The following is a 26,684-nucleotide window of genomic DNA, read 5'->3' as shown; positions in this document are numbered from 1 at the left end:
AAATACTCCCTTTGCTTACTCACTTACCTGAGCCCTATTTGTACCTGGGCAGCCTCTAGAGGTGTTGTATCATCTTCACTATATACAATATCCTCAGTTTCATTTGGTCTAGGGCAAAGAGTCAAATACTCAGATTAAGGAAAATTATAGTTAGCTTTCAGCAGTAACTATGGTATGCGTACACAGAACACATACATTCTGAACAGGCTGATTTAATTACAGCATGCACTCCAAATGAGAATCTCAGAGCCTACATAATAGAAATACCAGTCTGGGGGACAGCTGCTGCCTGAACAGTTTGACAACTCCAGTAATGAATCAGAAAGACCTTAGGCTGATTACTGAAGCAGGCCAAAGTAACAGGCAAGAGAAAAACTCATGACATTTTCCTACTCATACTTCGTACTTATCTCCCTACTGAATACAAAATAGGAAATCAAGACCTGTAATAAACATCAGACCACATGTGAACTGGGTTTGAAATACTGTTTTGAAGGATATTCAAGGAGCAGGAGCTCTGTAAAATAAAGGGGTTTCTGTGCGAACAAGAAGCACCTTTCCTCTGAGCCTGTTTTCAGAAGCAAGGAAAGAACCAAAGGGATTCAAGTCTTGCAGCTGAAGAGCAACTCTAGCATTCAATGGAATTACAGAGAATCCATGTGGCAAAATAATTCCGGTCATTCTCTGGGAGGTCTGACTGAGGATGCAGTATTAATGTGTTTCACTGATTTTTAAAACGAGACTGTTGGGATCAGTAAACAAGATCAAGACAGGAAGTGTCAAGATAAGAAATGTGGAGAATGACACAGGCATCCCACAAGAAATGACAGCTTTATTTTAAGACTCTGCATCTAGAGGCTTCCTTTTTACTATTCATTTCCTGGCTGATGGCTAATTTGATAGAGTGTGTTTATTTCATCCCCAAGTCATTTTATTTCATGGTCTATACGGCAGAAATCACTGTAGTGCAACTTCTGGAGCACAATGACAAATTATAAGTCATTTCATACACAGTGCTCATAAAAACACTTCTACTAAACATAAGCAACTCACACAGAGGCACTCATTACCTCTTCACTGCTTCCTACTCAGCAATAATTAAGAATATCCACACCTGGAGCTATCATAGAATATCTATAGTCTGTACATCTTAGCTTGCACAGATAGCTATAGCTTCCTCTTGTACACAGGCTTAGGAAAAACAACTGTCTTCTTTCATCTTTTCCTGAGCAACAACAGAAAGACAACAGGAATTTGTTCTGCTTTCCGCCTATCCCACTACTTCCAGCTGTAGAGAGGACTTGCAAGACAAGAAGACTTGCTCCAGAGAACATCCACAGCTTTGGTCCAGTCTGTTCATTTCTATTCACTGGACCTTGTAACTGAAGCAGACAGTCTGTTTTGATCACAGCCGCTCCGAATCGAAACAAAATGGAAAGACAACAATGGTTACTTGGTTACTGAACCAAAACACACAGCCACAGCTACTCTTTCAAGTGAAGGCTGAGTTTTTAATAGATGAGCACTTGTTTCAGCCCAAGAAGTTGTACTAGGTCTAAATGAAGACATGGAAAAAACTAATGTTAGGATTTCAGAGTTCAGGGTGAAATATGGGTTCATGGCCTAAGGTGAGACTGAATGGGCACTGCAATAGCTCAGGAGAAATCCTTTTTGTATTTCAGCTTTTTATTTAGTCTCATCTATTTTTACTACCTTTTAATTTGTGAAAGATTTGACACGTAAAAGTAACTTTATCAGAGGCCAATAAAACCCATTTATGATACCAAAATGCACCTTTGTCTGTCCTAATAGCAAGCATTTAGCCTGGCAACAGAAGACATCATCTGTGTCTTTGTAACCATCCTGCTAAAACATCTCTCTGAGCACAAAAAGGACAAAACATTCTTAATGTCAAGGACTTGCTGAAGTTGAGGTGAAAACAAAAGATTCTGGTTTCTCTCATAGTTCTCTCATAAGTCTTCCCTTATGCAGTCTAAAGTTCATTGTTCTCACTGCCATAAACCAGACAATACTATACAAGCTAGTATGAAGAATCCTGTAGAAGTTATGTATTGTCAAAAAGCAACAACAGCAAATACATTTCTTATATCCTGCTTACCACAGTGAAGCATAAACATTAAACCCCAACCCAAATTATTTTTATACCTACCTTACAACTGATGATTTTTTTTTTATCTTTCTTATACCTTTGTTTTTAAAAAAGAAATTTTTCAAGCAAAATCCTATGCAATCTTAGGATTACATCTAAACAAAACAGCGAGTAACAAGAATCACTCTGAGCGAAGTCAATGCAGCTACACAGCAGAACCTGTACTGTTTGAATTCAGCTTTTCTCCTAGGAACACTTCTAGCAAGAAAAAAGCCCGAAGATCAGAAGGTAGCTTATTAACACTGCCCAAACAAGTTCTACAAGCACTCTAATGCAAGTTTATTGCTTAAAAAACCCCAATGACACCTCAGTTTGGAAAATGTGCCCTTCTTTCAATATGAAAGTACAAAATATTTACAAAAAAGACATAACCAATAACCTACTTATATAAATACTTGTGGTATTATATAACTACTTATAGGTGTATTTAAATTGTTGGTGGAAAGACTTGCATTATTCTCAAACCTACTGTTTTACAGAAGCCTCATATACACCGCTATCTCCAGCTACTGACTCATCGGACACAGCAGCAGATACACAAGCTGTTTTCTCCTCGAGCAGGTTGCTAGCTGTTCTTCTTGGTACATCAACACCTGCAGAAAGAAAGAAGAATGAAAACTAGTCCAAGAGATTAATAGAGTGAAGTGCATTGCTTAGAAAGTTGTGAAGTTGAAAGCAGCGACCCTTAACTGAGTATCACAGAGTAGTTTTGTTCCACATCATTAAACATTCCGAGACTGTAGTGCTCTTACCAGGTATTCTGGCTAGCGACATAACTAAACTGATGAACTTGAAAATGTACAGCTATTATTCTTTCCCAGAGATACAGGCTCCTATCATCACCCATATCTGTTGAGCTAGTTATTAGCCTTCATTATCTTCATTGTTAACCCTCATGATCTTGATCTTTAAACCTGCATTTGCTGTGTTCACAATCTGTGCTGTATTAACACTTTGGCTACAGGCAAAGTGCTTGCCTACGGTTTATTAAAGATTTAGAAGTCAGAGAGTCACCCTCTCCCCAGTGATACAACTGCTAGAAATGAAAAATCCCCTCTGGTTTACTATCAAAAACTTTTTATGCTACAGTCTCTTTACTATCAACTACTACTTAGCTTTAATCTTCAACTCGCATTCATATGCTGGTGTCATGCAGTGAAGCAGCTGCATTCACAGAAAGCCACGTTCTGCAGCACAGTGAACCGAAGGCCTATGCAGTACTTTCATCTGCCAAGGGGTGAGGATATTGGTATGCATTATCATCCCCTCCTGAATCATGACTTTACATCTTGTTAAGATGTTTAAAATTTAAGGCTTCAGATTAGAAGATTGATTGCTGCATTTCTGCTTTTATTTATGGCAGTGAGAATGCTTTTTCCTTGATGATGAAGTGCTTTTTCTCTTTCCCCCCACCACGTGAGGGGTGAAGGTGATGACATGATTTATTGATTACCCTTAGGAATTACCACAGAAGCCTGAAGTGACTTTGACAATGACAGAGACTGACTGTGGAAGAACTACATGATATTCCAACTTGGTTTCTGACAGCAGGGGCATGTGGAAAGGAGTGAATATCTGTATGGTTCACCTGTGCAGAAAATTCAGAGACGGAGAAGCAGGTGAGCACTGCACCTGAAGAGCCTATGCAGATTACTACATGAAAATACTAGCTATACTGCCTTCAGGTGTGCCTGTCTACCTCCAAGGGTAAGGTTCATCAGTATTCAGATTTGTAGTCTTGTGAAACTTCAGTGTGTGGGCTGAAATTTTCCGTGCAGATTTTATGCCTCTGGCTGAGTTTGTTGAACACCTTCCCATTTGGCATCACAGCAGTTCCAAGAATGAAACTGGAGGAGAAACACTGAAACAACCCCCAATCTTTGTCTAAGGTACTGAAGCCTCACCATGAGGCCCATTTTACTGTGGAAACTAGAGCTATTGAAGCATAATTAGTTAATATCTGGCTTTTCAAAATTTAAGTGCTTGTTTTGGCAGCCTTAATACAGATTTAAAGATAATTTGTGTCATATATATAACCCTGTATGAGGAAGTATCAGTATGATGAATCACAGGATGAATTTGTATTTTAGAACCAGAACTACTTATAGACTTAAAAGATGCACTGATGCTATCCATAATGATAGGCCCTCAAAAAACCTTAAAAGCATTAGATATCCACATGATGCCTTTCAAATAATGATTTAAAGAAATACATTTAAAAGAAATAATTCTGATTCTTCATAGCCTTATGTGCTCCCAAATTCCAAGCCATCTTAAATGTAGTTTTCAAACTAGCTGAATTGCAGCTGATTGCAAAGACAAACAGACCAGAATCTGCTGTTCATTTGGAAAGGATATGCTGCTGAAATATGGGCAGGTGAAATTACTTTCCATCCCCTCCGCCACCGTCTTTTATAATATAGCTCTAAAGCAAAATTACTACTGTGTGCCACTATACTGAAAAGACAAAGGACAAAATTGCCCCCAGCCCTTCCATGTTGTCCCACTTTGCATTTTGGAGGTTCAGACCATTGGGACATCAGTCAACTTCTTTCTTCCCTTTCTGCACAGCTGAGCTGGGGAGGGGACAACAGGGGATGCCCAGCTTCTACTATGTATACTGTTACATTTCTCTGGTGGTCCCACATTGCTCTGTTCCATACTGAAATTACTGCAGTAATGCAGCAAGCTAACCTCATTACCCAACAGATGTTACAACAATTCCATGATAGACACCTATATATAAAATACATAAATATTCCTCACGAAAATTCATGTCTTTATCAGTATGTCCAGATACTTTTACTAAAAGCTGGCACAAGGGTTCAAGCTTGGCAACAAATCTGGACAATGCACTCCCTAGAGCTAGGCTGTATTTATTCCAAGAAATCCAAACTCCTTAGCCGCTTCCACTGTCAACTCCGGCCCAGAGCTGGGAATGCTGGGTGCTGATCAGGTTTCAAATAGGGCTGCCAGTGCTCAGCACTAGTGGAAAGCTGGCTCCCCCAGTTCTTCCTTGGCAAAACAGAGCCACTTCATAACATAAACACAGGAATGGTTTGCAACGTACTTAAAGACAATGACACGATAGATGTGCAGAGAAAGCACCACATACCGTCAACCCTAACAGAAGGCCGCAAAGACTGAGGACAAGCCATCAGTTCTTGACAACTGGCATTTTTGAAGTTCTAACTCTGCCAAAGGCTTTGCAAATACAGTTGATTAAATATATTGCACGGCTTGTACTGCAGACTGGAAGTGAGATTCATTACAGCCATCTTGAAATTAACTAGTTACTAAGGATACCTCAGTAACTCACAGGGTCATTCATCCCATCTTGGTTAAAGGGAAGTTATGTTTTAGGACGAGATGACATCCTTTTGGAAGTTACCCACAGACTGCAGGGGGAAGCCTACACTAGGCCTAGGAGCTCTGCTCTAACTCACATGAATGAAAAGCTAAAAGCTATGAAAGCCATGTTAAAAATGGGAAGAGTCTCACCATACAGGGGACGTGGTCACTTGTTTTTCCTCAGCTCACAGCTCATAGAAACAATGACCTGCAGATCTTTCAGTGACAGCAGGTTCATGTAACTAGATACACACACATAAAAGTTCTAACTCTTAGATCCAGAAATCTTTGTCACAGAGGATGTCAGTTTGTAACATCTTCAATGAGAAAAAAAAAGCATCTGATTTCACATTACCAAAACCCAGCAGAGGGTATTTCTGCTCTACCCCCATTCATCCTGACAATACCTAGGGACATCGTGCATCCTCTGTGTCTTCAAGATCCAGCTTCAGGGTTTTCTGCTATATTTTCATGACAGAGTCTGCAATACACAAACTTGCCTTCTGAGACAGCTACTGAAAAACGTAGAGGAATCAGACTGACTGTAGCAATCTGTACCCAAAGCTAGACATTATGAAGGTCCCTCAGAACTACTGACTGCCCAGCATGGCAAATGTGTGCTAACCAGACACTCTTCAGTGACATCAGGTACCTCCCCATTCAAGGGCCAGCTGTTGTTTCAAAATGTTCATATACATATACATATGTACATATGTTACATATACATTTGGCATTAGGCTTTTTTATTACCTGAACTTCCTTCATGTAGAGAAGGCAGAGGCTGCCTAATGCCTTCATTAAGGTCTTTATCATCTGTAGGAATCTGAGATCCCGATCTGGCTTCAGAGTCCAATAATATTTGGTTCTCACAGAGACTAATGCCTGCAAAATCACCCGAAAGGTCACAGTCTTCAAAGTCCGCAGTGAGGTGATGCAGAGGGGAATTTTGAGCTGACACGGAAAACGCAGCTTCTAAAACCAATGGGGAGCCTGGAGGGGACAAGGAGGAGAGTGAGGATCTGGAAGACAGCGATGTCACAGATTTGGGAGGTTCAGTCAGTTTGGGATGGTCTGCAGCAGAAGGAGAGTCACTGTAACCCAGTCTCCCATGGGAACTGACCACTTCATTTTCATGAATAGTAGTGATAGGCCCCAAAGGAATGTAACCACTTTTTTCTTGCAATATAAAGTCAAGTTTATACTGATAGTCCAAATCTGTAATTTGATCGCCTTGGTTATAGTAGAGATCTGTGGAGCTGAGCGAGTTTAGCGACCCTCTGCTTGACGTGTTCAGAGATCCCCGGCTGGATGCCAGAGATCCCAAACTGCTCCCTGAAGACACAGACAACGTACTAGCTGAGAGGCTGTGAAGAAAGCACAAACACGGACACTGACGTTACTAAAGTCAACCAGCACAATATGGAACAAGGAGAGGTAACAATGACTGGAGCTGCTGTGTAACTGCTTACAACTGAATGCTGCTCAGGGCATTGTGGTTTTTAAACAGCCATACTTAGCTTAGATCAGTGTGCCCAACCTACACGCTATCAGGGCAATTTGTCCAGCTTATGGCAAGTTGCCAAAACCCCTTTTTCTCTGCAGAAGGCTGCAGGTTTGACAAACTGGTCCAGCAGTAACCGCAGCCTTCTCAGCTGTTATATTCGCTCAAAGGCCTGCCCAACTCCGGCGTGGGTGCTCGCGGGGTCAATGTGGCAGGAAAGGGATCCCCAGGAAGGATGTTATGGCAGCAAAGGAGTGCTGCCACCTCTAGAGCAATTTATGCAGCCTGCCGGCTGCCCAAGCACCTGAGAAAGGTGGCAGCTAAAAGGAGACAACTTACAGGAGAACTGCTTCACATATATAATATAACACACACTCTACATGTACAGCAAATCCAACTACATAAGCGTGGCAAAGGCCATAGGCCATAACATGCAGTCTTCTCCTGTTAATAACAAAAAATAAGGAGCCTTGCTGGCCAGAGAAACCGCGTGTCACTGCATTGGCTCAGTAGGACTCTGCTGGGAAATAGCGTCAGGAAAAATAATGCAAGGCAGCCCCTTCTAAACACTTTAAAGATGTTCACTGAACAGTAACAGAGCTAGCGACTTTAAATAATTTGCCTCTGGGCTAGAAACCAGCACAAAGAGACTCCCCAGCGCCCAAACAGGAGCACAAAATACTTAAAAAAACCATAAAATACTCTTTCCATAACTAGTCACCAATCAAAATGCAATTTATGGGCTCTGGCCGAGATGTTTGAAATAGCTAAGCCAGCCTAGATCCCAGGAATAGGAAGGTATGTCTTAATGTGAGAGGACCTTTTCCTCTTAACGCCCCAGGTTGATTTCTAAGAGAATACGTTAATTACTGCAGTGCGCGATTGGTGTATCCCGCTGGGATATGCAAGAAAATTCAGGATTTCCTGAATAAATATAATGGGCACATAGTTTGGTAGCCCAGGGTAACAGTCCAGAAGTGAGAGAAACTCCTTCCTCGGACTAGTTGTACACATCATTAAAGATTCCCACGAGGGCAGTGAGTTTGAGTTCACAGTTGCTGTAACCAATCACATTTTTGTTATCACCATGAATTTCATAAACCCAAAGTCAGATTTTGAATCAATAAGTGTCAGGGGAAAAAAAATCCTGCTGAGGATACATTTCTGCCTACAGAAAGTGTTAGTCAGTGTTGAAGAACAAAACCAGAATCAATTATTCACATATTTGCATGCATACATGTCCTCATTAAGTCTCTTCAGTTATTACATAGAATAAAGGATACAATTCTAATAACTGATTTTAGATAGAACTCTGAGAAACCATTTGGTCTCCTCAATGACAGAATTTTGAAGATGCAACCCATTAGACAATTCCTGATTTATTTACACTGAAGCAAAATAATGTCTGCCTGCTTAATTATGGAGGCTGTGCAACAAACCCAGACACTCCCGTCTGGAGTGCTTACTGAAACTATAAAGGTATGTAAGGTTTGCATGGTGGCAAAACGCTTGAAGCTATTACATTTGCATTTTCCTACTTAAACAAATTTTGTTCAGCCTCCAGCTAAGACAAAAACCTAAGAATGAAGTTGAGGCATCCAGGTCCACTAGATTGTTGCTCTAAACAGGTTTAACATTGTGCAGTATGGGCTCACCTCCTAAGCTGTGAATGCAAATAGGTAGTTAACTTTGTCGTTTCTTCAAGTTTCTGTACCAGCTCTTTTCTTCTCTCCTCCAATTTCAATCTGGAAAGAGAGTAAGCACAGGTAAGCACTGCAAAATAATCTGGAGGCTAAAATACTTTACAGATAAGACAGAAACAAAGTGAAGATCCCCCACGTTTTCATCTGGTTGCCAACTACTAAAATCCAAGAGACTGTGTTAGCCCTCAGTCCTATAATAAAACTCTAACCACTCCAGCAGAGTGACTTAACCTGCAGAATACTAAGCACTATAACGAACCTGATGAGTGTGCAAGCAAGCAGAGTGTTGGTACATTCACATTGTACCAAGGGGAATGTGCACCCAATAAAAGAGTAACAGATGAACACTGGGAAAATAGCTGCAACTTCAGGAAAATAAGATCTGCACTAACAGAGTTTTAAAAGCTATGCTGCAGGCTGGCTCCTCACCTCATACACTTTCAGAAAAAAACCCAAAGGAGCACTAATACCAATATTAGCCCTAATGATGCAAAAGCTTGAGGTAGCACTGCAGAAGTTTACAAATAAAGCACTCCATTTGATTTCAGTCTTCATATAGAGACAGTAAATCAAAGCAGCATTCAAGTGCAAGGTTCTGAGATGATAAGACCACATCGCCAGGTGAGACCCCACATGCAGTACTGCATTCAGCTCTGGGCTCTCAACACAAGAGGTATGCGGAACTGCTCAAGTGAGTCCACAGGAGGTCACAAAGATGCTCAGAGGGCTGAAGCACCTCTGCTCTTAAGACAGGCTGAGAGAGTTGGGCTTGTTCAGCCTGGAGAAAAGGCGGCTCTGGGGAGACCTTAGAGCAGCTTCCAGTACCTAAAGGGTGCCTACAGGAAATCTGGAGAGGGACTTTTTACAAGGGCATGTAGTGACAGGACAAGGGGGAATGGCTTGAAACTGAAAGAGAGGAGATTTAGATTAGATATTAGAAAGAAATTCTTTACTGTGAGAGTGGTGAGGCACTGCAACAGGTTGCCCAGGGAGGCTGTGGATGTCCCATCCCTGGCAGTGTTCAAGGCCAAGTAGGACGGGGCTTGGAGCAACCTGGTCTAGTGGAAGGTGTCCGTGACATGGTGGTGGGAGTTAGAACTAGATGATCTTTAAGGTCCCTTCCAACCCAAACCATTCTATGATTCATTCTATGATATGCGAGTCCTTGGTAAAGATTTCTACATCCCCAACAGCTTTGTCACCACCTCAGAGGCACACAGCATTGTGATGCTCAGTATCAAGGTTCACCTTTATATAAAAGCAGGATTTATTGACCATTACCCAGCACAGCTCTGAACCCACAAATGATGGAATCTCCCATTCCTTTTAGCTGGCTGCTAGCAGAAAGGATTCACTAAGTTTTACAGTGATTTTTTCTTTTTATAATTCCCTTTTATCACTCCATTTACAACACCAAATAAATTACTTTCCCTCAGTGGATTCAGCTAAAACTCTCCTGTAGCTGTGGATTAGTACATTCTCCTCTAGCCCTTGCTCAGTCAACTGATACATGTCACAAGTTCTCAAGCAACTGATTTGAGAGACAAGAAACTGCATCCCCTCTTTAAAAAAAACCCCAAGTTGCTGTCCATTCTTAGAAACCATTCCTTTGGCCTTCCTGGCATCTCAAGGATATGTAAATTAAAATTCAGATACAGAGAACACTTCAAAGAACAAACCCCAAAAATCAACCATTGCTTTCTTACGCAAAGTGAAGGAAATACTTGAGAGTTCCCAGAATTCACTCTCTTTTAGTGTCAGCTACCAGCAAAAAGACAAAGTCCTCAATTCAGCAAAGCATGAAAAGCGCTTGCTTACACCCATGCTTATTCAGCCAGTGAATCTGGGTTATACAAAGGTGAACAAGTTACCCCGAGGTCAGCCAGGGTGCGAACTTCCACTCCACTGCCCACGCTGCGTGTGCTCTTACACAGCAATAATGTGTTCATCTGCCAGTACCTGCTAGGACTGTTAAAAGCACACACGGTGTTTCATTCTTTGCTTGGGAAGGCATACACAGAGGTTTCCAAAGCGAGAATTATGCTATCGGATACTCTCTCCTACCATTTTACTATTTATCAGTGCCTTGCATCTTCTTTTAAAGCCTAATCTATCCTGCTTTTCCCAAGCGAGAGTGCTCTTCAGTAGCTCTTTAGTGGCTTTTCCATACTGAAATATCATTTTTATCTTCAAGGAAGAGGCATGAAAATTGCTTTATGTTTTCAACTACTAATGGATAAAGGCAAGAGAGAAAACTAAAAGCTTAGGAACTTTCCTGACTGGAGCCCTCAAAACCCATAGTTTTTCCACTGAATTTGTACTATTAAACTAAAAGGTTTGATTTTTTTGTTTGGGGCTTGTTTGTTTATTTGTTTTTTCTTTTCCTCCAAAGCAGAAGCAAAAGTTTATTTCCCTTTATTATCTTGAGGAGCGTGATAAAACGTATTTTATCCCATATAGTTCTGCTCCTGAAAAAACTCCTTCCTGGATGTAGTTTGATCCACTAGTAATTAAAGAAGTAGTATTAACACCTGTAGGCAAATTTCACAAAGGCGTTAGTCACACGTCACAAACACAAGCTGGATGATGAAATCACTCCTGGAAGTTCCAAGACACACAGTGAATAATTTTGTATTTCACAACAAATTGAGATTCAAGGAATTACTTTTTTGGTTTTAATCTACATTAGTCAAAACTGGGGGATACACCCCCCCCCCGCCCAAGCAACCAAAGCCAACAAACCACCCTTCAAAACTTTCAAACAACGAAATTCCCTCTTTACAGCATCAAGCAGGAACTTTAATATCCCCAAAACCATGCAAATACCTGAATAACCATCATGTTACCTGTTCTGACACGGGCCTTTCTCAATGTCTCCTCTTTGCACCCCTCCTGTCTAAATTAACCTATTACTCATTGTGGGAGCAAGACATTTTTCTCCAGTTTTGATCTTAAATTGTAACACTGCCAAGAGGGACTCAGAATCTTAGGAAAATACATTAAAAAGGTGAAGAGCCGATACTTCACCTTTCAATGCAAACTTACATGGACATGCTTATGACAGGCACAAGAGCAGGGGCCAGTTTTGCAGGAAACAGCACAATCAAGTAGTCATATCACACATCTTCTTAAATGCCTACGATTACTTAGAAGATTTTGCCAAGGACTGAAGCAGCAACAGAATCCCCCCGACATGAGCGAACCCAGAGGCAAGCAAGTAGCAAGTTTTCCACAATCTTGTTATTTCTATTTAGCTACTGGAAGGTTTCTTAAAGCAGTCAGAATATGCACTGTCTCTGATTTTCTGAAGCTGATATGTTATGATCTACATCCTCCTTCTCGAAATTGATTCTGTGTACATCTACCAGCAGCAATTCCAGCATCCTGCTCCAAAATAACCCTGGGCAATGATCTAAGGCTTTTGTTTTAAGTCAGAGCAAGTCTTCTGTTCCTTCCCCTGCAGGAAAAAAAGAAAATAAAAGGAAACAAATCCCAACCCCAACCCAGACAACCTTTGTCACATCAAGCTCTGTCTGACGCATTCCATAGTTTCTTACACTGTTGCTTCATTATCAAATGCATTATCCAGTGAAAACACTGGATATATTGAACACTGTAAACCTAAGTCATTCATGAAACCTCATGAAAGAAAACAGTAATGCAACAACAGTGCAGCACTTAGAAGATGGTGCGGTTCCTCCACTGATACTGGAGAGAAGAACCTTCCTCATCTCCAGGAAATAAAATACTGACAGCTGACCTGATACAAGTAAATGTATCCTTTTCTCCAATTAACTGTTCAGGAAAAGTTTCAGCATCTGAGTCCTACAAAATGAAGATTTTCTTCATGTTCATAGCAGACACGCCAGAAATAATCCTCAAAACAGCATGGTGTAAAAGACTTGATGTGCTCTGATGTCATCAAGGGAGACAGCTTTAGTACCCTAAACAATTGCAGGTAGAAATTCACTGGAGATTCACTGGAATAGCAAAAAAGCAAACCAGAAGCCACCATAAATGCCACCTCAACTGGCAGTGTACAACATCAAATCTCACAGCAACATCAGAAAAAAAAAAAATTAAATAAAAAAATCCACATTTTGAGCAATAAAAATCCAAAGGAGAAAAATTTGAAGAAAATAAGAGTGAAAAAATGTAAGCTCTAGCAACTGCTTGTGTCACTATTCATGGGGAAAAAAGCCTGCTGTTTCATTTCATCCTGACAATGAGAGACAATTTTGCTTGCCCTTGGTACTTCCAGTTTGGCATCAGACACGTATGAGAAAACAGTCAGATGCAGGATTTTCTTTGGCACTAAACAAGCTAATCCAAAACACAAGACTAAGAAACCAGCTACCTATTTACAGCATGAGTCAAAACTCAGCTCTTACTTACAATGGCATATTAGCAAAATCGTAGATTTGCATTACTTATTTCTGAATGTGATTTTATTATTGATCCTTTATTCTCCATTTATTAATGGAAGTCAGAAAGCAACAGTTCCACAGTAATTCAGACACTACTAACATGTCTCCTGTAAAAATATAGTTCTAGCAGGACATAATCCCTCTAAAACATGCTTGGATTATATACTGCAGTTTGAACTATTAGGAAGTGTATAAATATGTCTAAAATCATATCTAATATACACATTCGTACTTCGTAAACCAAAGATTTCCTCACTGCTCAGCTATAGTTTAGGACCCAGCATCTAATGCCACTAACAGGAATGTCACTGTTCAGTGAAACTGGAGCAACAGCAGGTGTTTCTTAGCAGAGGGAAGTATGAAAGGCTTACAGTGCTGATTGTATTACTTCAATAAAGCATACTACACTGATACACACAATGACATTTTGCGTTTATTGCATTTTATGTGAGCTAGAGGTGCCCATAAATTTATTTCCACTTACAGCTGATGAAGAGTCTATTTGTGACAGTCACCTTTGATTTTCTCAAACTCTGAATCTGGCTAAAACAATTTACTGTGGGAGTCACTTCAGTTACAAGTTAGGTAGCAGCAAGTTAGTGAAGTTTTGCAGCAACTATACTTCTCCTCTGAACTACTCCATTCCCCTCCTCTAGTTGCATTTTTGTATGTAATAAAACTCACAATGAAATGCTTCAGATGTTGCAACAATCAAGATAATCTTTGTAACCTGAGTTCAAACAGTTTACAGCTATTATCAGAAACAAGTGAATGATGTATTGCCCCCCTGCTGGTATGTTGACATTCCTCAGTTATTTAACATCTGTCACAGGCATTTTCATGCTGGTAACAAATGCAGAGCAACTGATATTGCAGAGCACATACAGGGTGTTCACATTCTCTCACAGTACAGAAGACTTCTTTGTGTTTCTGCCCAGTGGGCTAATAACAAATTTAATTAAGATCTACACAGAACAGTTACTGAAGGAAAACAGCCCATCAAGGCATAGTTCAGGGTCTGCAATGAGTACAGAGGTTAGACCGCAGAAGGCAGCATTTAATATTAGAAAAAACCAACCCTTTACCTTTCAGCAAGTGCTTGACTTGGTGTGCTGTTTACAGAGAGCAGCTCTTCTTCAAGCCTTTTCCTTTCTGCTTCTAGCTGCTCTAGCTCATCTTGAGTACGTTTGCATGGTGTAATAAACTGGAGTTCCTTTAAAAGCTCTTCTTTTTCATTGATTAACATCAGTTTTTCCTTTTCCACATCCAGTGCCCCAGGCCAAGCTTCACTATCTAGCTTAGAGAGTTCAATCTTCAAGTTAGCCATGCTAAAATAAAACAGAGCAGATTTGTCTGAGCACAGCACAGCACACAAGTCCCAGGAACAAGAGAAGTGATACAGTGTTTTGAAAGCTGGCAGAATATAACAACATTTTCTGCTCAAAGCCATACATTTAGTTTTGCTTCAAAGAATGCAGACTACACCAGAAAAACAAGGCACCTATCCAGGCCAACAGCAATATGCATACGCATTAAAAATGAGCTGCTCCTGCGTTCCAATGCCAAGTTTGAGTAGAAGTCACAACGTAAATAAAAGCTCTCTTGAAAGCGATCTGTCTGGTAACATGGTAGTGGCACTTTGCTTTACTTACTGAGGAATATGATGGAATTCTCCTCTGCTGTTGGAGGCTGCCTTGCTCCTCACAAACAGCAACTACCATGGTGAAAGAATGTGCACCATAGCAAGATACTCACTTCAGCAGCATGCGTGAATGCAACATTTAACAGGCAAAAGCACTGCTCTTCTATGTGATTAAAATAAAAAGTTATTGGACAGCAGCTACCTAAAGAGAAAGGAAATTATTTACTCAAAATTTTGAGTTTGTGCAACTGCTGTTCCCACTGCAGATGTCAAATCACGGTTAAGACACCCAAGACTTGGTTAGCCATACATGTTCTGTGAACACGTGCTTATAATGGAATCAGAAACCTCCCTACATTATTATTGTACTATAGCTCAGTCCTGACCTGTAGAGACCTCCCTACATTATTATTGTACTATAGCTCAGTCCTGTACTATAGCTCAGTCCTGAACATTTCCAGTGTTCAGCCTCTCTTCATTCTGTCTATGGGCTCAGCAGCATAGCTTAAGAAGTGCAGGTTTTGCAATAAAGACTCAATGTCCCCTAGGAAAGTCTAAAAACTCCCATTATATGTGCCACATTATCTAACAGGACTAATAACTTTCAGACACTTCCAGCCTTAGCCACACCTGAACCAGCTGCATAGCTGAAGATATGGAAGCTCTGAACTATGTAACAGCTCCTAGCCTTCTGCACCTCTTTCCTGTAGGCTGGAAAAAGGCAGAGAAACCAGAAGTTAAAGCAGAAAGATATTTCCATACAATCTAGGGCAAGAGGAACTGATCTGTTACTTTTACATGTAACTGCCATAGTTACCCTACATCAGCTCAACAACTGATACAAGTCTGTGCAACTTCAATATTAGCAGGCACTACTTAAGGTAATGACCCATTTCATAAACACACACAGAGATAATTTGGTATGTATAATCTTTCTGCAGTTCTGACAGATCTCTGGGAAAACGTTTTTCTTCTTTCTGGTTTGCTTTCTGTGATTAAGAAAACTAACAATATCATGCTTATTTTGCATCTCCAGTTTTAATTTTACAGTACATTAAGGCATTTATTTATGGGCAAAGCTAAGAATAGTTAATGATGAATCTAAGTATCCCATTGCACGTACTAGAAGCTGAACAACTCATCTTCCAACCAAACCCCTGCAAGAACAAGTTTTACTCAGGGTATTTTCACACAAAAAACAATGTAAAATAAACAGAAATAGTAGCAGTGCTACCATAACCAAACGGTGGGATGAAATGAAATTAAGCATTTCAACATATTTTGCAGCTCTCACATATATCACATATATTCCACAGTCGCTTAGAAGAGCAGTAGTCGGAGGGAAAACAACCGAGTAATTTCAGATGGATAATGAAACGTTAAGACTTTCATCTCCAGGTCACTGGTTCTAGCTAATCTTGTTGTGAAAGGACCTGCTACTGACAGCTGTTAGATGGCCTGTGGGATGCAATGGTAGTATATCCAAATAGTTCCTTTGCTCCTGTGCTATAGACAGCTCTCTGCTACCATAACTGACTCTTTTCAGCTGCCTCATAGGCAAAAGACTGGATGGACAAGAAAACTGAACTGGTCTCACTCTTACGGAAGTCCTTGCGTTACAGGTCAACAAGGAATATTACCCACATATTCATCACATCAAGACAGGATTGTAAGCACGCTGTATTGGATCCTTTTGAATAACAATTGCAAATGAACTAAGTACAGTTAACATCAACATTCCACCTCTTCAAGACATTCTGCTGGCTAAGCAACATAACGTATGCAACATACGAAATTATCTTATCATTTTCAAGTAGAGAAGTTCACTTACATGATCCTCTCTTAGTTATTTTTACACAAAACAGCTAAGTATTTTCATATTTAATGTTTCAGAGAAGAATTACAGTGTTGATTACAATGGCCATAGTACTTCAGGGGGATCTAATCAGATACTGAACTTTATGTGCAAATTGGTATGTAACTTCATTAGTTCAGGATATGTACACTTTATTAAGTTCACCCAGTAGTCATTGATAAAACCAGTATGTGCAAACACTTTAAAGACTTTAACAGTGTATTCAAGACATACAATTCTCTTATTTAAAGCTGAAAAGAAAATTCATTACTAGGCAGTTTTCAGACAAAACTGAATAAATATACCAATTTAAAGGAGAGAATTTAACCTTGAAACACACTACTGTTATATAGAACAAATACTTAGTTATGCAAAGGTAAATGAATGAACTACTGAAATTTTGACCCACATTCTTGGATGATTAATGTGTGAGGCAGTGAGATCTTGTGCTGCAGTACTCATACCCTGAACTGGCTTTCTTTTCTCTCTCTTTTTATTTTTCAGGTAGAAGTGGTAAACTGACTTACTGCCAGGAGTTTTTTTGGTCGAAAAAGTGAGATAAAACACAATGCTGGGACTTCTCTGTTTTGACTGTGTCTTGATACCAAGGATAATCTGGATTTGGATCAATCACGCCTGAAAAAAACTGTCATCTATCCACATCACTATCTGACAATTAAAGTTAAGTACATAATGATTCTGAGCCAAAATCATACATGTTCAATACTGAATAAACACAACAGCCTTAGCGCTACAATACAATCAATGCATTCATCAAAGAATTCCACCATATTCCTCAACAAGGATATAAAGAATGACTGTTGTTACCAGCAAGGATGGTAGATACTACTCAGTATGAGGAGGGTATATATTTGAAATTAGGCAAAAAAAAAAACCCAGTTGATTGTGCAGCCTCCTGCCTTTAAAACATAAAACTAACTACGCCTTCACTTGGTACTTAAAAGCTGCAAATTTATTTTCCCAGTTTTCTACTTGACCATGCAGATTAAATGACATTTTAAGCACATTTTTCATCTGAAGAAAGAGTGCTGGTTTTTATTGTATTGCCTTCTTTAGTTCTTTAGAGTGAAAAAATAACTTTGGGTATGGCTTAAAGTTTTAGATTTCTATTCCCTTTAAATTAGAACCTCCATAACAAAAAAAGTAACATTTCTGAATAGCTGACACCTGATTTTGTGAAAAGTATTAGAAAAATAATATGGCATTAATTAATACATTGTTAAGAGAAAGATATTCCACACACACTTTCTTTTTCTTTAACAGTAAATCTTCTCCCAGTATTATGCAGCACTTCTGGTGCACAAGACGACATGTCATTCTAACCCTGAATGTTCTGCTTTGTGATGCCCATTCTTCAGTGCTGTGGCAATTCATCAAAATTGCCCTCCTTTCATGAGCAACCCCTGCAGAACTTTATTTGAAAGGCATTCCACATTCATCAGTGGAGCAGTTCCTGAATTCTTTTCTCCTCAGGTTAAACCCGTTAAAAAACCAAACTCCATAGTGATAACAAGTATGTAAATTATGCAAAGTCCTAGGGAAAAAAAAAGATATAATTAAGCACACTAAATCTGCACTGGAAGTCTGAAGCAACTCTAAAACTGAAGAGCCTTCAGAGGCATAGTAAACTGAAAGGATGATCCCAAAGCAGCATAAAATGGGCATAAATAACGTAGTGACTCCTTTCAGTGGAAATCCAACTCGCTCTATTCCCTTAATCCTGGAACTGATATTAATTTGTCACCGTCTTTATTTTCTTTCTTAATACATTCAACTTAGCGTTAAACGTAGACCTACTTTCCAAAAGCACCAATTGGTCCTGAAAGTCTGCTCATTCTCAAGGGAAAGAAGCACTTTGCAGTGATGCACACTTGCCTCAGGAAAGCAGCCCACTAGATGTCACTGCCAGCACAATGTTAGTGCTGCAGAGATAGCTTGAAGGCTGTATCTTAACAAAGCAGCTAACCCTATTACCTTCTTTTTGCCTCTTCATATTGAAGACTTAGTCTGACCTTCTCTGCTAAATTTGATCTACTTCTTGCTCCAACCTGCTGAAAAAAGAAACAGCCTTATTAATGTGTAAAGCTGTTAAATGAATCAACACCACCTATGCACAAGCTAGAAAAATTATGACTTGAAAGACTAAAACCACACCCACCTGCAGCCACACACTTGCTGTTAAATGCCCCCTTAGGAATCTACTCAGATGTACAAAACAGTGCCGTTTTCTTCTGATCCAGTTCATCTATTTTTAACTCTGTATTACCAATTGTCCATATTACATTGGGGTAAAGCAAAAGCATTTTCCAACAAGTCTCACAGTGCTCACACCTAAGATTTTGATCTACTTTAGAATTCGGTCAGTCAAAGACTTCAATAAATTTGCTACAAAACATGGCTTAGCTCTTTGTTTGGAAAACCTTGTACAGCCTTTTCCTTATAACCTTAGCTCACAGAACTTCAAAGAAGGTACAAAAATAAAGCACAGATTTCTGTATATGTAAAATACAGTCAATGAAACAGAGAAGGTTTTAATGAATTACTGAACAAGTAGTTCCACTGCCAGTTTTTCAGCTGCATGAAATGAAATCACACATTTAAATTCTGAGATCTTGTTTCTGAAAATTAAAAGCGCCTTCATGTTGAATTAAGCCTGTCAGGTGAAACGTACCCTATAGACAAATCAAAAAATGCTATCTGTTTATGCTGATCTTCACTGGACTGCAACTAGTTGATTAAATGAGATTGTCATAAATGCTTCATGCCAAACGTGTAAGTTCATCTTCATTCAAAATTTAAAGGGGGGAAAATCAGATAACTGATTCTAATTAATTCTCTCAAACCCGTGTGTGTGTATATATATATACCTATCAGCAACAGTAAACAACCATTTGATTCCAATTCCATTAACTGCAGCATTTTGATTCAATTTCCCTTTACAGTTGATAAGATTGAAAAAAGCTCACCTCACCAGAAATGTCAGTCTGAGACCCTGTATCCAGAGTTTGTCTGGGAAAACACAGCTGGGAGTTTACAGAGCTCGAACTGAAGTCTGGTTCTGATGTCCTAATGGTCTGGTCAAGATTGAATTTCTCTCTCAGCTTTGCAAGACTCTGTCCAGGAAACAGAGGAGGAGGTGGTGTTAAAGTTCCTTTGCACTTTATTGTGTTTAAACCAGCGTACCTTCAAAAGATGTCTACATGGAAGATGAAAATATTAAAATTCTGGGTTTACTTAATATTAAACTATCCTTTTAATCAAGCAGTCAGTAGGTGACACTAAGGGACACCAACACCCGTGACAATGTAAAAACTACTCATGTGGGTTTGTGTGTCTCAGTTTTTATTCTCTGACTGACATAGAGTGGTTTTTTTGAACTAGAAATGTCATAGGCTTCACTCTGAAAAATCATTTTAATACTAGTATGGCTCAAAGAATTTTGAGAATCCCTTGAGAAGTATAAATTGCAAAGTATTTATCACCAGGAAAGCAAGTCATGTTAAACCAAATCCACACAAAACTTACATCAGCTGTTCTAAATACCTTCATTAAATCTTGTTTTTCTCTCTCCCCTGAGCTTATAGCCTTTCTGATGGACTTCAGTTCACTCAGGATGGCTTTGGCCTCACACAGTTCATACCCACTCTGGCCTCCAGACATTTTTTGGTCAATTCTGTGGAAAGAGAGAATATTAATACCAGATACAGAAAGTAATACTAACATCTCTATTGTTCTGCTTCAGGCAGAAGCATAGTTAGAGAACAGAAGTGAAGGAGATAAAAGACACCATTTCCTGTAACAGACAGCTATCTAACATACACACAATGCCCAGTGAATGGCTTTTGCTGACATCAGATATTCAAGGGAAAAATACCTCTGTTGGCTTTAAAACTACCTCAGCTAAAATACTGGGGCCTTACTCAACAAGCAATTCTAGCTGATCCAGTCACGAAGACATAAGGGGCACAGAGCACTGAAAACTCCTACACATGCTACCAGGAGCATAGCATTATTGCTGACAATGCTGTCAAAATGCCCATGCCCATCATAACTCTCTGCAGAACAGAAATAGCTTTTGGGTACACTTTTCATGCTATTAACTGTGATCCTTACAGAAGCAGAATTTTTTCGTAGCAGCATTCCTCTATCCATACCCACACCATGACAGGGCAGACAGGCAAGCTTCTTGTCACTAATCAGCCTTGCAGAACAGAAATGTAACCAGCACCATTCTTGTCTCAGCTTCCCTCTCGTTCACCCTAATCCTAGGCATTAACCGTCTGGAACAGCTGTTCTACTCAGCCAGTCACACCAGGCTCTCTTTATTCACAAAATCTCTGGATAATTAACACCATATGTCATAGATTGGGCAATTCATTAAATTCCTGGACTATCAATGACTTTAAAAACTGTAACTTGAAAAGAACAAAACAAAAAAGCCCCTAAACTTTGAGATAAAAAGATATTTCATTTTAGTATTTCCGTATTTACTTCAGGAACTACAGTTTGTAAACACATTTCTCTGATCTCTAGTTTAACTGAGTTCTTCATAGCATTGCAGAAATGACTGCAGCTATGCTTCACAAAATTAAAACCAACAACCATCTTCACAAAAGTCAAGCATTTAGTAGAGAATACATTCTTTTATAATGCAATTGGTTGTCTGTTTTTATCACCATCCATCATCTTTGCTGGAAGACATTAACCTTGTGAGCAAGGAATGAGCAAACATTTCAATGATCTGAAGTGAACTTGAGCATCCCCTGCAAGAATATCAACTCGCATGAAACACCTGTAACTGTATTAAATTTTTTTTCCAGTTTCGTGCACAAAGATATAAAGGTTCTTAAGCAGTCTTTAAGGCTCTGAGCATCTCTGCTTTCCTTTCTTCAAATTTCAGTTTTTGTACAAACTAGAACTGCATTTGTCTAAGAAAATTACCTATGTGAGTCAGTACTCATTCCTATTCAAGGACATATTTGTTTCATCTTGAAAGTTCCTCAAATTCTTTCATAGGTAGGCACTTACTATCTGACAACACTCAATTTCTGGTAACTTATCAGGTTGCTAAGGTCAAATAGATACAGGGTAGTCCAACAATTGGGATCATGAATGGAAAGTGAGGTAATACACCACATGCTGCCTAGTAATATGATGTGCCACATTCAAATTGCAACTGCTTTATTCTGTTTATAATTAAGACAGACAAGAAAGATCTCTGACATGTAGGATATTCCATCATCCTGTTTTAAATTAATGGGATTAGTACTGTTTGAAGGTGGCTGACTGAATTTTAAAAACAAACGTCCATTGTGTTTCTGTGGAATGCTGTTGACAGTTTCTGAAACATGCTTTGGATTCCTATCAAAATGGCTTGTGAGCAAGCTGCTTTAAAACAATACTTCATTGTTGAATTAATATAATAAAACCAGCATGATTGGCTAACCTTTAATCCTGGGACAGCAGCATGAGTTTTTATTATCTTAAGCTTCAGAATCAATGTGCCTTTCTTCTTCTAAATTTTGTTTCAAATGAAGTCTGATTTATGGTTAAATAAATTCAATCAACTATCCTTTTCTCCCTATGCTCCTTAGGAGGCTTTATATATTGAAATAACAAACAAATCTTACGTTTCTGTTTCAGTCAAAATGAAGGAGGATAGAGACTCGACTGGCATAGAATCATAGAATAGTTAGGGTTGGAAAGGACCTCAAGACCATCTAGTTCCAACCCCCCTGCCATGGGCAGGGACACCTCACACTAAACCGTGTCACCCAAGGCTCTGTCCAACCCAGCCTTGAGCACTGCCAGGGATGGAGCATTCACAACGTCCCTGGGCAACCCATTCCAGTGCCTCACCACCCTCACAGTAAAGAATTTCTTCCTTATATCCAATCTAAACTTCACCTGTTTAAGTTTTAACCCGTTACCCCTTGTCCTATCACTACAGTCCCTAATGAAGAGTCCCTCCCCAGCATCCCTATAGGCCCCCTTCAGATACTGGAAGGCTGCTATGAGGTCTCCACGCAGCCTTCTCTTCTCCAGGCTGAAAAGCCCCAACTTTCTCAGCCTGTCTTCACATGGGAGGTGCTCCAGTCCCCTGATCATCCTAGTGGCCCTCCTCTGGACTTGTTCCAGCAGTTCCATGTCGTTTTTATGTTGAGGACACCAGAACTGCACACAATACTCCAGGTGAGGTCTCACAAGAGCAGAGTAGAGGGGCAAGATCACCTCCTTCGACCTGTTGGTCACACTCCTTTTGAGGCAGCCCAGGATACGGTTGGCTTTCTGGGCTGCGAGCGCACACTGCCAGCTCATGTGAAGCTTCTCATCAACCAACACCCCAAGTCATTCTCCGCAGGGCTGCTCTGACTCTCTTCTCTGTCCAACCTGTAGCTCGGCCTGGGATTGCTCTGACCCAGGTGTAGGACCTTGCACTTGTCATGGTTAAACTTCATAAGGTTGGCATCAGCCCACCTCACAAGCGTGTCAAGGTCCCTCTGGATGGCATCCCTTCCCTCCAGCGTATCAACCAAACCACACAGCTTGGTGTCATTGACAAACTCGCTGAGGGCACACTCAATCCCACTGTCCATGTCACCGACAAAGGTGTTGAACAAGACCGGTCCCAACATCAATCCCTGAGGGACACCACTCGTTACTGGTCTCCAGCCGGACATTGAGCCATTTACCACAATTCTTTGTGTGTGGCCATTCAGCCAGTTCTTTATCCACCGAGTGGTCCACCTATCAAATTGATGTCTCTCCAATTTAGAGACAAGGATGTCGTGTGGGATCCTCCTATGGTGCTGAGGGTTTTCAGTTTCCAATCACTTTCAAACTCTTCATACCAGAAAACTGTTTCTCATCCATTTTGGCAGGTCTCTAATTATGACTGACCATTTCCTGGACAGGAATTTTTTCCTCCTACTTAAAAAAAAAAATAATCCTGCTGATCTATCAAAACACACAAGCAAGAGCCCACAAGATGTTCTGTTTAGAATTCGGCACTGAACCCCAATCACAGACGCTCTGTCATCCTTTGCAAAGCACTTCTCTGCATTTTATTTACCTGGAAGACAGACATACAACTAATGCACTTCCCTTCTCCCACCTTTTGTCCATCTTCCCTATACATTCTGTAAACCCTCCAGCATAGAGATTATCACTTACCTGACAGCACACTGCCATACACAGGAGACCCAGAGAAAGAGAGTCAGTGAATCCAGACAGTATTACTTTTAATGCTACAACATTCCTTTCTGCTATTGGAACTAGCATACTAATAGCTCACAGCTCAGCATTTTATTGTTCAAATGTATCCTTAATGTATGGGTACATACCACAATACAGAAAATAACTAGCATTAAAAAATTTCTGTTCACATTAGTCAAGAAAACATGCTTGTTAGCAAGGTTTCTCCTGCAGCAAGTTCTCTGTGGTGACAGTTCTAGTTATGTTTAATACTTTAGGGCCCAGCTTTGTAACTCAGAAGCAGCAGGGAGTGCTCAGACTGAAAAAATTCACCCCTTAATAATCCAACTAGTTAAATACCCAGAATGCTCACCCAGTTCAGCATCAGCCCTTTGGACACCAGGCATCCCAGGAACTGGAACAAAGAAAGTCAGGTCTCTAATTCTCAAATTGTGACTCATTTCAAACTCTGCACAGTTGCACACCTTTTATACCTCCGAGAACAGCACCTTCCCCTCACTCTCTTTTGAGCTCGGAAGTTGGGAAGAAGGAAATAAAAACCTTTTATTCCTAACTACCTTTTTCAATTTTGTAAAAAAAAAAAAAAAAAATAAAAATAAAATAATGTTTAAATGGGACACACAAAGCAGCTGAATTGTTTTCTGGGACCCTTTCCCACTGCCTTTCTTTCTGCCTCTTCGTAACACTAGCTATTTCATGGGGAAAAAAAAAATAGGAGGGGGAACAGATTTCTCATGTTAACACTTGCACAATAGGTTTGCCATTTCCACAGATTGCCTGCTTCCTAACAGCAACAACATGAGTTACTAGATTCTCATTTTTCCCCAGTAATTGTCTTACATAAGATGGATTCAATTCCATGCCAAAAAAAAAAAAAACCCTAAAAAACCTGGTCGACTGAATTAAGTCAGTTTCAACTCTTTTCTTTTACTCACTGTTGCAGTGTTTCAAAACCCTGTTCCTTGTACAGCAGCTCCTGCTTCATCTGAGAGAGTTCCCTCTTCAGCTTCTTAACCTTGTGTGTTAAATCAAAGCAAGAATTAGAAAATTCCTCTTGTTAAACAGCACAACACATGGCTTTGAACAATTAATGTAGTCTCTACATCAGATGAGAAAAAAAATGAGAGAGTAAATTGCTCTACTGACACATATTAAAAACAAAAGGATCGGCTCTCTTCCTGATGTCTATGCGCAACATGTTTTAGTATTAAAGGGACACAAGCAGATTAAATCACATTCCTTATTTGTATCAATACCACACTGTGTTATTAAACCTGAGAGAACTTTAACAAGTAATTTACTTCTCACTTGTTAAGCATGCATTCCAACTGTCCTACAGGGACATGCCTGTTTATTTTTAGGCTGCTTATTTTTTTCACCCTTTCATTCCAGGAGCCTCTCGCATCATTTGCACTGTAAAAGATCAAGTTTGGACTGTTTTTTTTTCCTTTCTCCTATGAGCCATCCTTTTTGATAAAGCTTTACCGAGACTGGATCCCTAAATATAGAGTTCACATTCATTTCATACAAAGACAACAATCACTAAACACATCTGGATTGCAAATATATGAATCTACTTAGTAAAAATATCTTTGGCAAAAGAACCCCTGCTTTCCCTAAATCTACATGCTCAATAGGCTTTTTCATCTTCATATTGCTATTTCAGATGTTAGCAGATATGAGAACACCGCCAAAGATTTATGAATATAGATTAAATAAAAAAATCCTCTAGTTAACATTTCATGTCATACTTCCCAAACGTACTAAGCCAAAGTTTCTGGACCACCTACTAAGGACTGTACTTTAGTACAAATTAAAATTAATCCTTAGCATAGGATTACAGAGGCAGAAATGCCTTCTTGAAATGCAGACTTCCAAATTTCAGGTTTTGTGCATCTATACCTGGCTGATTGGCACTCTCCATTCTAGCCAGATACTGTCAGGATTTTAGCTTTCCAATAGTAAGGTGAAAAAAGGCAGAGCCTGCTGGAAGTCCCCTGCTATCACCTACTGCTGTGAAATTCTTGCTCATTTTCATACAGGTCCTCAGATAGAAACCTGTTTTCAGCAGAGTTGGGTATTAAAGCATTCCATTAAAAAGGAATTTTGACCAATTTAACCGAAATTAATTTCAAAACATGTCTTCAAGACTTTTTGTACCCAAATACCCTCAGACGTCTTGCTTAGTGCTGTTCATCAAATAAAAAAATATTATAATAATAACAAGAAGAGGAAGAAGATTCCCAATGTGCCAGGTGAGTAAAAGTGCTAAGCATCAACAGCTGCTGTAGCTTTCCAACAGACTTAAAATGCTTTGTGTGTCTAAAATAACCAGTGATTTGTGGGGTCTTTGTATGGGTTTGTGAATGATAGGCATTCAGGTTTGTAGCTTCTGACTAATGTTTTTTGTGACAGAAATAAAATGCTTTTAAACTCCATTTTCTCCAAAGCAAAATCTGTTTTCTAGATGAAGGGTTAGGTTCAGGCTTTCAGAAACTGACATCATTAGTTGCTTTACTTGACAGAAACCTGTTTTTATTTTGACTGTGCTGAATAGTTAGCATGATAAACAGAGAGTAAGTACAGATCCAGAGCTCCTTAACAGTTTTTTCCCGGACTAGCACAAAACCCCCAAGAATAATCTCTCAAGTGTTCTGATTAAGGTTATAGAAAACGAAGAGATATCACCTGTGTGTTCCAGGTAATGTGTAAAATTTGAAAGAAGTCTAAACTTTTCTGAGAAACATAGAATGGTTACAGTTTTTCTTTAAAATCAGAAATGTGAATTTATAGTAATAG

General features: G+C 39.6%; 1 protein-coding gene across 3 annotated transcripts in view; it reads right to left on the bottom strand.

The window, feature by feature from the left end:
* Positions 1–26,684, bottom strand: part of WWC2 (WW and C2 domain containing 2) — a 100,767-nt gene that overhangs the window by 22,474 nt on the left and 51,609 nt on the right. Inside the window, exons 5-13 of one of the 3 annotated variants that reach the window (XM_065695145.1) lie at positions 24,821–24,900; positions 20,214–20,343; positions 19,637–19,783; positions 18,645–18,718; positions 14,238–14,480; positions 8,678–8,767; positions 6,272–6,885; positions 2,640–2,763; positions 28–108 (exon numbers count right to left, since the gene is read on the bottom strand). In XM_065695145.1, the coding sequence (XP_065551217.1) occupies positions 28–108; positions 2,640–2,763; positions 6,272–6,885; positions 8,678–8,767; positions 14,238–14,480; positions 18,645–18,718; positions 19,637–19,783; positions 20,214–20,343; positions 24,821–24,900 (1,583 nt within the window). Of the gene's footprint in view, positions 1–27; positions 109–2,639; positions 2,764–6,271; positions 6,886–8,677; positions 8,768–14,237; positions 14,481–18,644; positions 18,722–19,636; positions 19,784–20,213; positions 20,344–20,783; positions 20,943–24,820; positions 24,901–26,684 lie in introns of those variants that run through there. The other 2 variants (XM_065695138.1, XM_065695153.1) reach the window with 2 other exon arrangements.

The sequence above is a fragment of the Lathamus discolor genome, chromosome 1 (assembly GCF_037157495.1).
Source record: "Lathamus discolor isolate bLatDis1 chromosome 1, bLatDis1.hap1, whole genome shotgun sequence".
Lineage (NCBI taxonomy): Eukaryota > Metazoa > Chordata > Aves > Psittaciformes > Psittacidae > Lathamus > Lathamus discolor.
The sequence above is the reverse complement of the archived record's forward strand: the minus strand, read 5'-3'. Positions and strand labels throughout refer to the sequence as shown.